The sequence below is a fragment of the Lachnellula hyalina genome, assembly GCF_007821495.1.
Source record: "Lachnellula hyalina strain CBS 185.66 chromosome Unknown contig00020, whole genome shotgun sequence".
NCBI classification, from domain to species: Eukaryota; Fungi; Ascomycota; class Leotiomycetes; order Helotiales; family Lachnaceae; genus Lachnellula; species Lachnellula hyalina.
The window spans coordinates 250,890-263,432 of NW_022157134.1; the positions used below are offsets into that span (position 1 = coordinate 250,890).

At 46.5% G+C, this 12,543-nt stretch overlaps 3 protein-coding genes across 3 annotated transcripts; all 3 read right to left on the bottom strand.

Moving 5' to 3' along the window:
* Window positions 1-2,073: 2,073 nt before the first annotated feature.
* YFL054C (uncharacterized protein) lies at window positions 2,074-4,496 on the bottom strand (the record flags this gene model as incomplete). The annotated part of the gene is made up of 2 exons (XM_031147897.1): window positions 2,074-4,305; window positions 4,467-4,496. 2 exons carry the CDS (start codon window positions 4,494-4,496, stop codon window positions 2,074-2,076), a joined length of 2,262 nt encoding a protein of 753 aa, XP_031008052.1.
* Window positions 4,497-5,207: 711 nt separating this feature from the next.
* Window positions 5,208-5,975, bottom strand: SPAC513.02 (putative phosphatase; the record flags this gene model as incomplete). The annotated part of the gene is made up of 3 exons (XM_031147898.1): window positions 5,208-5,356; window positions 5,420-5,865; window positions 5,926-5,975. Coding segments are annotated over 3 exons (645 nt in total), but the record flags the coding sequence as incomplete, so codon positions are not given.
* Window positions 5,976-8,982: 3,007 nt separating this feature from the next.
* patG (6-methylsalicylic acid decarboxylase) lies at window positions 8,983-10,009 on the bottom strand (the record flags this gene model as incomplete). Its single annotated transcript, XM_031147899.1, has 2 exons — window positions 8,983-9,905; window positions 9,952-10,009. 2 exons carry the CDS (start codon window positions 10,007-10,009, stop codon window positions 8,983-8,985), a joined length of 981 nt encoding a protein of 326 aa, XP_031008046.1.
* Between the last annotated feature and the right edge of the window lie 2,534 nt (window positions 10,010-12,543).

Genomic DNA, 12,543 nt, shown 5'->3' on the forward strand with positions numbered 1-12,543 from the left:
GCGGCAATGGTGGTGCTTGGATCCCTGCGATTGCTCGTCGAAATACGACTGGGCTATATAATTGCACGTCGACTTTTACGCCTCTGTCATTGACGCCCCTTCCTTCAAATTTCACGCTTCCAGCAACGACCATCGTTCCCATAACTGATACTTTTACTGCGACTTCATCGGTAGCGACACCTTCATGCTCCTTGCATAATGCAGACCCGGATCAAGGTATCAAGCAAGCATGCGTATGTCAGGGCTCTATTACTCTACCTCTTATCTCCGCACCTTCAACGGCCATGGCTACCATGAGTTGTGCATATACAGCGCTTCCAACAGGATTCGCTACATCAAAGATCATGACTGCAAAGCCGAGCTTGGGCCCGGCAGTGACAGACACTTTAAGATGCCAGGTACACAAACATGTTTTCGCTAGCTCAAACAGCTTCAGCTAATATCAAACAGGTCTGTACCCCGGTTGTCAACAATGAGAATACTTGTACTTCAATGCCTGGCTGTTCGATACAGTCTGCTAGGGCAACTGTAACGGCTGGATCGAGCCCCGTTCATGGTAAGTACTTCTGAACTTTATTTCCACGCTCTTTCCTTTCATTCCTTGACGTCTGATACTGACTCAATCAAATAGTTGGAACTCTCACCGGCGGTGCACTTTCCACCAGTATATCCAGTGCACTGGTCTCAATATGCCCCCCTGCTACATCCGGAACCATGACATCCTGTGCGCCCACTGCGCAGATCACCATAGGCGGAATCTCATACGTCAAAGATACTAGTCTCCAAACCAATGGGGAACTTATTGTAGCTGTTGAGTCCAGCGGGTATAATCTGACATCCCTGCGTGACGCCATGATCAATTCCATCGCCGCATCCGCACAGCAAGGGGCCATGGGTGGCAATTGCTACAATGCCACGTACAGAGAGGACGAACTCTCGAAACGAGCTGTCAGTTCCTGGGCATGGCCGTTCTCTCGTCTGACTAAAAAACTCGATAATCCTTCGTACTTTAAGGTACACAAAAGTATGCATATGTGTAACACAAATTGGTTTGCGACGTCGAATTACTACAATATATTCTGGCACTCCGACGACGTCACGTCTCCTTCGGCTTGGCTTAGTGCGGATTATACCTTTCATGTACCCCCTGAGGGTGATTTTCTCTGCACACTAATTGATGATCTTATTGATGCATTCGCTATTATTGAGCCCGAGTTTGCGGTTGAGGATGTTGAGCTTGAGGAGGCGATTAACTTCGCGTGCGGTGATCAACCAACTGAGTAAATTCTGTTCTCGTGTATCATATGCTGTAACAAGTACCTTTGCTGGGTTTTCCTTTTTGTTACAGAGGCACATTGGGTGGCGCATGCCGAACTGGCGTACCCTAGGAGAGTTTGGAGGTGGGTTCTGGGCATCCTATATAGAGTGTTGAAGCCCTTCACGTTTTGGTGTATGCGACTGGAAAGAAGCTCAATAAGGCACACAGTAGTATATAGTTCAAGAAAACTTAGGGTCGCAAGAATTTAAGCAGAAATTTCCAATTCGTCTCAAAATCTGAAAATGCCGGTGAGTACACTTCTGACGGGGTGCAGTTTACTTTGAGGGGATAGCTTATTGCATGGTAGTTAGTGATTTAAATCCTATAATGTTTGACGCCTTTCTCCTCAAAAAGACCGCCAATTATAAACCCTTCACTTTGCTATCAAATACAGCACTGCTTCTTAACAACTTTTAATGTCCCACACCATACGGCACGAGGCTTCTACTTTTTGTGGAAACGGTCGTAAAACATTGTAGGAGTTAACAGTGAGTCACATGGCACGTACAGCCTAAGGCCACGACCGAGCAGGACGGGCAGAAGATTTACCTTTGGGTTGGGAAGATATACTGACAGGTCTGTGATCTGATCTTCGAAGGGAATATAGCACTTTTCAGGGGTTCTCGCTTGTTGGGGTAGGTATACTAAGTTTTAGTAAGATTAACCAAAAGAATCTAAAGCTACTTGTGACTGAATGAACCACGTGTAGATTGGCCAATGGCACCACCTTAGAAGTATATAATTGGCTCAACGGGTCAGCGGCCGATAATATCCTCACCATCAAACCCTTTATGTCCTTCTGCAATTTTTACAGTCCTCTTTCTTCCTCTTAGTCTTAGTCTAGCACCCATCTTCTTCTTCCACTTACGCCCGGCCCTCTTTATCCTCGTTCGAGGATAATTCACGGGCGACTCTCCACCAACAAATATCGCCACATCATACAGAAAGCCACCAAAGATAGCCCCCGAGATAGTAGCGCACCATGGCCCATAGAACCAATAGGCCGTTGTGAAGACATCAGTCCCATATCCCAACGCCAGTACCGCAAGCCGGGGGCCCAAATCTCGAGAAGGGTTCATGGCAGCGCCAGTATTATATGCAAAAGACATGTTCAGCGCGACGATCACTAAGCCGATAATGAAAGCATTCATGCCGGCCCCAGGTGGAGCATTCGTGTCATCTCCTAGTGCGAGGATGGAAATACCCAGGATCGCAGTCGCCACGAATTCGTTGAAGAAGGCGGTACTCCCATTAACCCAGTCATACCGTGGAAACGTGATAAAACTTTCTACTGTACCCCCGGCAGCGAGATTTGAGCCGCTGGAGTGGATGATACCGTTCCGATATATTCCAAACGCAATGAAGGTAGCAATAAAAGCGCCGAGAAGTTGAGCTGCGACATAGATGGGAATTTTCCGGAGGGGAAAACCGCGGTAGATATACAGCATAATAGAGATAGCAGGATTGAGATGGGCACCGGAGATGCCACCAGCGATGTAGACGCCGATCATCGTCGCAAGACCCCAGGCCCAATTTGTATTCGTGTCTGTTTGCGTACTGGAGGTGGCAACGACGAGGTCGGCGCAGAAGCCAAGCGTGAGCTGGACAGTGACAGCGAGCAATTCGGCTAGCGGTTCGCGGAAACGAAGGCGGATGACCGACCAGTGAGTATGTAGATTATGGACCTCTTCGTCCTGGGGCTTGTATGCTGCGAGGGGGATCTCATCACCGATCCAGTCACCATCTAAGTCTCCTATCTCTGGAGTCTCAGTTTCTGCTGACGCATTGTCCCAATCGGCTCGTGCTTCACTATGCACAGAGTTGGAATGTTCCTCGGCTAGCCTGTTCGAGTCCAGATATTCTTCGTTGTCTGTTTCCGCAAGATCGGGGAACGCTACTATGCTTTGCGATCGCGTCCTCGTCGATGTTGTATGACTATACTGTCGAACCAAATTTGCTTCCCGCTGGCGTCGGACATCGTCGAGTTGAGTTGAGATTTGGTGCAGGCGGAGTGTTGGCTGAATCCCCTGCTCCAAGTCGACATCAGTGGGAGCGCCAGGTTTCTGATTGCTAGGTCCACCAGCGTCTGTGGTAAGCTCGCTCCGGTCTGGTACCATCCCCGGGCGAAGCACTCGAGGCAAAGGCTTGGCAAGACCCCATACTGGTCGTGCATTGGTAGGATTCTCGTACGCTGGGTTCAATTCAACATATCCGGGATCAACATAAGGTTGATTGGTAGCCACAACCTCCTGCACGGCTGGTGGCCCAGCAAGACTGAAATTGACTGACTGGTTGTCTCCTGCCACGGCCGCTCCTGAAGACACAGCATTCGGAACTGGCCGGCTTAGTGTCCCTCTCCTTCGAGTGCTGGCAGCCGTTCGCATGGTGCTGGTCCTCCGCCGCATTCCCGGCGAGACAAATTGACCGACTGAAGGCCCACTGGCTTCTGGTGATACTGCCCTGGACTCCGGAATAGCTCCCATTCTTTCCTCTTCTTGACTCCTTCTTCTAACACTGCCCAATCTCCCCAAGTCATGTGATAACAAATCTGGCCGGGTCTGTTCAAGCTCTTTCGCTGAAATGGATCTACCTCGACGTCGTCCTGTACTTAATCGAGTAGAAGCGTCTGAAGTCTTTCTGGGCAGTGGGGGTAGTGTCCCTGACCGACGAACCCCTGGTATAGGAGGAGCTGGTGACTGTGTTGGCGATACGGGCTTGGCTGGCGTGGTAGCCCTCTCTGTGCTTTCGGCTGGGGCTCTTGTTCTCTCCACAGGAGAATTCATTCTCGATTCCTCCGATATAGGAGCCAGCGGCGGCGTCCTGCTTCGTTCAAAGCTCAAGTCCGAACTTCCTGTTCTCTCCATCGCAGCACTAGTTGAAGATATAGTTGCTTCCGAGTCTTCAGGCCTATCTCCAGACATTGAAGTGCTGCTTGGAGGAGTTTCCGGCTTGTCCGCCATGGTACAACAGGAGATATTAGACGTTGTCTAAGAAAGGTGTATGAATAATACTGAGATGTCCGAATAGTCACCTCATATTGGGCTGAGCCTCAATGCTATAAAAAGACATTAGATTATTAGCTAAGAATTGCAAAGCAGATAAATGAAGTGAGTGAAAAGGGGCAGAGTTAAAAAAGATCGACATCTACGTCACGCTTGAAATTTTTGTGTTCGGGCATGTGTGGGGCTCCTGAAACGACCTCTACGTTACGTGTACGGAAAAAGTTTCCTAAAAGTATAGTGCGCACAGACCATACTATTAGGAACCTTTTCGTACACGTACACGTACTCCGTAGAGAACGACTCCACAGGCATTACGCCTAAACTGCCCGCGAACTTTTCCCTTTCAGAATTTCTCAAAAATCTATAAGCTGTACTAGTGTATCATATGGTTTAACAAATTTTATAAACGACATTTAGATTATTGTATATATATCAACCTGAGCTACGAATATTTGCCACGCACACGTGACACTAGCGCAGGCGGGATACCAGTTTAGCTCAGGCCTAAACTATCTCTTATAATCCATCCCCTTTTCTAATTGAATATATAGTCCTTTCTAATAATATATATATAACTTTTCACCTTCCTTAGCCAGTCCACTTCCTACGCTCGATTTTATGCGAAGTGAACAGAAACGGAACTGGCTATTAAACGCTAAAAGTGACTTAATCCCGGCTTATTATTTGATATTATTTGCGATTTGCATGTTATTGATCTGCGTACTACTGTATGTACCATTTGTTCATGCCACATCTCCATACCCATCTGTGGGTTATCTCTATGTACAACGCGGATTGCAGAGACTCTATTGTGACTCAATTCTCTAGTGCACACTCCTCTGTGAAGTGAAGCGCTAAATTTCCACTAGTCTGTTGTTTTTTAGTGCTCAGTGGTCACTAGAATCTACCAAGTCCGTAGAGGCGTTCTGCAGCAATAAGGCCGGACCAAAGTCTTGCTCCAGGCCTGTGTCGATATGGATGCCATACCTTTCCGAGAGGATGTCATCCTCTGTAGCGAACTTATATGAGCGGGACTCTGTACAAGGGCACGCTTTAGTAATGTTTCTTATGAAATTGATTGGTATATGAAAAGACAAACCGCAGAAATCGTATCTTGATCCCTCGACAAGATATGCAGTGAACCCCCGGTGGGTGATGATTAGGATGTTCTTATAAGACTTGGATAGAACACTTAGACGCTGTCGCAGGTCTTGCGCACGCTTTGCGGCGTACTCGACACTATGTGGAGGGTAATCCCACGTCTGGCTACATGCTGAGAAGTCAAATTGGGGGAACTTGGCTATCAGGTCGGCTCGACCAACGCCTATATTGCAGACGGCATCGTGAGCCTCCCGTAGATCTGGGCAGATTTGGACCTTCACGCGGTCGATGAGAGGACCAAATGCAAGCAAGGCTGTCTGGATGGTGCGTGTCATGGGCGATATGAGGATCAGATCGGGCTCCGTCAATAGCCTTAAGTTGCGTGCTTGCTGGCGGCCAACTTCCGTCAGAGTCGGGTCCCTATGAGGATAACCTCGTTCTATGCTGTAATAGTGCGTTCAGAATCTGTTTGGAACCCACCAAGATCTTACGGAACAGGCTTACTTATGAAGCGACTGTCCATGCCGCAGGATGTGAATCGTTGACAGAGTGCACTAACAAGTATACTTCAAAAATCGATGGATTATTGGGTACCTGTATCTGGTAAGTTGTCAAGTCGAAAGGTAAAGCAAGGGTCAATTCCAGTAAGTACGTAGGTACTTACTATCAATGGTTATGCGGGAGCTGTACCTACCCCCACCTAGGCTAGGCTAGGTACTCTATGCCCCTGTCTTTATTGGTCTAATGAGGAGTACTAGCGCATTTCTAGTACCTTACATCTGAATGATCGTACCAAAGGAACAATTTTAACCAAGTCGTGTGTCATTGATAAGATGTTTCGAGGTCTTTATTGGCGTGTCTTGCATACGAAATGAGTTTGCAGAGGTCGATGCATGTTTTGGGAGGCCCTGAGTGGCGGTGAAGCTAAGCGGATTCGCCATTGGAGTTTAAACAAAGTTGTGTATTAGATTATGTACTCGTAAGCATTATGTGCACGTGATGTCGAGCACCGGTACAATAATCGAGACGCGTCGCGCGTCTGGCGCGTCTCCCAATTCTGTTTCCAACGATTCAGATAAACTTCCCTCAACACCAAACTCTCAAAATGCCAAAATCTCTTACCGGATGGCTCAAGCCAGCCTCAGCGGGCGCCCTTAACTCTAGTCCCTCGAGAAGCCCACTGCTACTACAAAACGCAAACGCAGCTCCACCGATGAAAATTCCTATAACGAATCGACCAAAACGCAGAAACTCAACAAGCAAGCGCCAGCGAAGAAATCGTCGAATGGGAGCAAAAAAGCCCAGCAGATGTACAAAAAACTTATCGCAGACGTTAGCAAAGAGGTTAGCGGCCTAGACGCTCGCGTCAAGAAGCAAGGGCCGAACAGCGCGGCAGTCACGTCTGATCACTATGCAGAGGCTATGGTCAAATACATCAAGGATATTAAGGCATTCATGGAGATAGATGCTAGGCTCGCATTCAATGCCTTGCTCTATATTGGGCCGCATACACATGGTGATTGTATAAACACCCTGGATTTTAGCCGGCTGAGCTTGGCTAACGACGAGGTTTTACAGTGGAAGCTTCGTTCAAAAATGTGTGGGTATGGCGGTACGAAAGAACCATTCGAAGAACTCGACGAGCTTATGCTATCCATCATCCCCAAGCTTGATCTCCCCTCTGCCGAATGCACCAATAGTTCTCCTCTTCCCGAGGTCCCCCATCGTTGGACTCTCGAAGATGCCGAAGTGGGAGTCTTTAAGACAGGGCGACCCAACAAGCAACAGAGGGGCCAAATCGAGCGGCAAAGGGCGGCATGGTTAAAAAAGCGCCATACTATGGCCAAGGAGAGAAGAGAGAAGGTCGAAAACTGGGTAGATAATGCGATTGATGAGTTAAAGGGGGAACGAGATGCTATAGAGGGATTCGGGTTTGATGGGTATTTCGTGAAAAGTATTATGAAACTTAAAGAGTTCCAGGAGAGAAGAACCACTATAGAGTGAAATTAAGGCGGTAACAATGCATGGGGGCCCTAAAACAGTGTGTATGATATCATGGCCGGAATTGTTTATTTGGATTTTATAGGAGTTCTACTCTCGAATTTTCAAGGAGCTAGTTAGTTCACGAATGCTGAGATGCATAAATACCCGGAAATAACTAATAAACATTTATTAATATTAAGAAGATATATAAACGTCTGTCTACATATTATATAGTAGTACCTGAAGTTTGTATTACATTAATTGGAAAGAAAAACGAAGCAGAGCCGGTAGAGAAAATATTAGTTATTAGAAGAAGAGTTTTGATTTGAAAGACTACAAAATCCACTTTGAGATAGATTATTAAAGAGGTGATTTTATTCCATTCGACCTTGATATCCTTGCTAATATACTAGTCTTGATTCTAGCTTTCCAATCACCTCTCCTTTTTGGCAAAACACCAGGCATATTTTACAAAGCACCTGCTCTCAGTCACGCAACATGCTTGATTCCCACCGTCCAAACATCCATGCAGTTGAGGACCCTAATCAGCGACTCACTTCTACCTCCTAGTCCTTCTTGGTTGTGATTGCTGGCAACTTCGACGGTGACATGGCCCCGGACGACATACATTTTCGCCTTGTGAGCGCACACAAAAGACGGTCTGAGGGGCTCTACAAGGAATGATGTCCATCGTAAGGAATCCAAAGCATAGAGCGCAGAGGACGCGGCGGTAGGTACACATTGTTGTTGTTTGGAGGGTTTTGTGAGTGAGTGTCAGGGGGTATGTTGTTGGTAGATGTGGATTTGTCGTTTCTGTAGCTTTGTAAAGTGTGGATTGTTGGAGATGGAGAAGAAGAGTTGAAGGTTGGGCGTGAACTGTTTTTATAGAAGCTCTCACGACTTGGAAGAATATGAATAACACTTGAAAACAACTCGAATAATGGAAAAGTCTAACAATACTGAATCATAGAGCTGAGTACAGACACGAATAACGTTTGAAGGGCTTGAATGCGCCTGGATAATATTGAGTATTCCCTTGAGCATAATCACATCTCGATAATCTCAGACATGCGTTATTCAAATCCTAAAAACCCAATCTAGATTAAGCCTCATGCTATATGAGACGGTCAAAATAATCTATATATTCTTAGTTTATTGTAATATGTGTAAACGCATTGCAAATTCTGATTGATAAAATATATCTAAAATGTATGTTAAGTCAGGATCTCCTATAAAGGCATGGGGCCGCCCTTTTCAACCACACAACTTTTGTATTCTCCATCACTAAGGCTATCTCTCTTCTTAAAACAAACTCTCTATCTAAAGCCATCAATATTATGACTCGCTATGATATTGATTTCGCTATATCGACGAAACTCTACATAATCGAATGTTCTGAGAGAGAACTGATTCGCACTTTGATTTCAAATTAATCACTGGTGGCCTTTAGCCAGCAAGCAGGATTAGCCACCCTGGATGCACCATCACACAAGCCATAACTTGTAGGACCTTGAATCACATATATAACAATGTATTACGTTAGAGGTTAATCAAATAGTTGAGACAGTCCCCCGCAGACTACGACTCCTCAATCTCGTATGTTCCGCTCAGCCTGGGAAACAACTTCTCCGCAGCTCCATGATAAACTTCCTTCCTCATCTCATCTCTCATTTGGTATTCATCAACAAGCTCTGTAAATTTCTTACTGAAACCTACAGTAGCATGCGGGTAATCACTCCCAAAAAGCACATGTCCCTTTTCAGCAAAACCCAAAACTAGCGGCAACACCTCCTTACTCCCACTCAGCGCCAAATCAAAATAAAACTTCTTGGCCTGGCCCACGATATCCTCAGTGTTCATTGCAGCTCCAAATTCCGGTAGTGCAATCATAGTCGAGCGTCTGATTAATGAGACTAGTGTACCACCAGCATGGGATAAAATTATCTTGACATTAGGGAATTGTTGGAGGCGCCGGTGGAGAATCAAATCCATGGCTGTGCGGCCTGTTTCATGGGGCCAATCAAATGCTGGCATTGGCAATTTGTCATTGAAGAGGTTATTGTTTCTATTATTGATGGGGTGGACGAAGACGACGGCTTGACGAGCGTTGAGCTCCTCCCACACAGGCAAATAGTCTGGATGGCCAAGATACCCGTCACCAGTTTTGGTATCATAGCGAGTGAAGAGTGTTACGCCGTCTGCATGTAGAGTATCGAAGGCATAGCTAATCTCGCGGAGAACAAGATCGGTATGTTGGAGCGAGGGTACTGTGGCAAAAAAGCCGTATGCGTGAGGGTTTGTATCACGCAGAGACGCGCAGTACTCGTTCATTGAGCGTGCAACAACGGCACTTTCTTCTGGGTCGGAGATATAGGACACGCCTGGAGTGCTGACGGAAAAGATGCTGGTATGAACATTGATGGAATCACTGAAGGTTTTGTCGCCTGAAACTGTCCATTCTGGGACCTTCATACCCTTCAAACCATGGCCGACACCTTCCACTATTGTTAACTTTATATCCAAACATATTCCAAGGGAGAAACTTACCAACCAGCTGAGGGGGAATAATGTGGTGATGAACATCGACCTTTGAAATACCTGTCATTTTGAAGTTGAGAAACAGGCGAGTTGTTTTTTGTATGTTTTGGGCTTGAGACTGAGAATGTTGGATCAAGTGACTGAACTCTTGTACACTTTTGAAAGATATGATACGTTTGGGAAAATGTTATATAGTACCGGTATTGAGTTACTGATGTTATCTCCGAATCTTTCAAGGATGTAAAAAGGGTTGGGAAAATGCTGTGTGAATTGAATGGTATAGCTTTAAACTTTTGAGCGACCAGGACGGTCTTATATACCTCTCGAGAGAAACTCTAGTCTACTATAATACCTATTGAAGCATGTATGTGAAGGATGTCGGGGAACGGTTCCGGCCTCGCGGAACACCCGGCCAATCAATTGCTCCCCTCGCCATGACTGTTTTCCAACGTCACTTGGAACTGCCCCACATCAACAACCTCTCCACGGGGGGAATGGTCCCCGGATGTCGTCCATTATTCACAATTAATCATAATGTCGCTCGGATCATTGGGTATAGTGACGCCGGGTAATGAAAAAGATTCTACCCAACCATTCAAGCGTCGTAAGGTTGCTGAGTCTTGTAAGTTGTGCAGGGCCAAGAAGAGTCGCTGCGATGGCCAGCGCCCCTCCTGCTCACCGTGTATGGCAAAAGAGCTGGCGTGTGAGTACGACCAAAGAGTCTCGACTTTCCCGGCAACTGCTGGCACCCTGTTAGATATCGAGGCACGTTTGAGAAAGCTAGAGCAGCAAGCAGCTGCGACACAACCACTTCTTCTGAACTCCTCCAACCCTATCACCAAAGACCTAGATCCTCCCAATCCCGTTATCAGAATCCCAGATACTGAATCTGAAGGCGAATTGCCTTTTACGGACCATCCAACGACGCAATTTATTCGAGATATCACGCAAATGGCAGACCAGTCCGCAACCCAACAGCCGCAAGGTTCACTGTGCAGCAAGACGGATACAGCAATGCCTATTGAGACCGACAAATCATCTATGGTAGTCCCCAAAAGGGCCACAGCTGATGAGTTACTCAACTGTTACGAAAAATATGTTTATCCTCTTTTTCCCATACTACATATGCCAACATTCCGAGCAAGCTATGAGCGTCTTTGGCAACCACATAGGCAGGGTCAGAGTCTGTATGATAATTTGGCTGAGGAAGCGACCTTTTGTGCAACTATCAACATTGTGTTTGCCTTGGGATGCCTCAACAATTCAAGTGTTGAGCCACCGCTCAAATTGCGAACAGCCGATACTTTCTACCGCCGAGCCCGCGCGCTTTTACCACTGGACGCTTTAGACATTCCCACCTTGGAGGTAGTGCAATGCCTCTTGTTGACGACGAACTACCTAAGTTTTACAAAGTACTCGAATCGATGCTATAATACGCTAGCCGTGGCGATGCGGGTTGCTCAAACTCTGCGTTTGCATGTGGATGTCGAGTCCTCGTCAAACAATCAATTAAAACGAGAAATGAGTAGACGGGTCTGGTATCATTGCCTAACTCTAGAAAGGTGCGTATTTTGGGGCTTGACTTACGAATATGTGTGGAAACCGTCCTATTAACGTACTTCCAGACTACTATGTAGTCTCTTCGGACGAAAGACCATGATACAAACCAACAACAGCATGCCTCTTCCTTCAAACATCGACGATGAGTATCTTCTCTCAGATGGAACTGGAATGCAGCCTGTGGGGATCCCATCTCTCCTTGATGCTTTTATCGTAACGATCAAAGTCTTCGAAATAATCGAAGGCGCCCACAAAATAAACTATGCTTCGTTTACGCACAGTCGCCGTTTATCCGAGCTCACCGCCATTCTCCAGCTCAACGAGAAGATTGACCAGATTGAAGAGAGCTTACCAAAGCACTTGAAACATGACCAGTACTTAAATCAGCCCTTCACGCAGCGAGACCGATTGTTGAAACTTCAGGCTGTAGCTGTTATGACTAGGTATTTATTCTCAAGTTTCACTTCTTATAGTCAATATCCTCATATCTCCAGAATTCTCCACCTGCGCCTCATTCTGCTCAGACCCAACGTATTATTTGCCGCCCACCAGTCTCTGTTATCATACATACCTTCCCCCATCCCGTCCCGTACCGAAATCACCCTCTGCACCGAGCTATCCACAATGTGCATCCAAGCAGCGGTTTCGGCCATCAGCATATATCACACAGACTTAAGCTCCTCTTCACCTATTCTCAGCCCCAGTGCGGTATTTGTGACACTATCTGCTGCGACGGTTATTTTGGCTGCATCGTTAGTGCCTGAACTTGATGTAAGTTCTGAGGATGGGGATAATAAGTATCGGGATGCTATAGCAAAGGCGATGCAGGTGCTAGACGGTCATCGATGGGAAGTCGACGGGGCCGAGGGAGGAAAGAAGGAACTTGAGAGATTTAACAGGACTGTAAATGAAGCGAGAGCAAGAAAAGGGGGAAATGTTGGTCAGTTTATTACACTGTTTCAGAGCCTTTCGGATCCAAAGAAAATATCTAACGGCCTCCTCACCCAAATAGTCAACCCAAACCAGGCTCTTAACATCGCC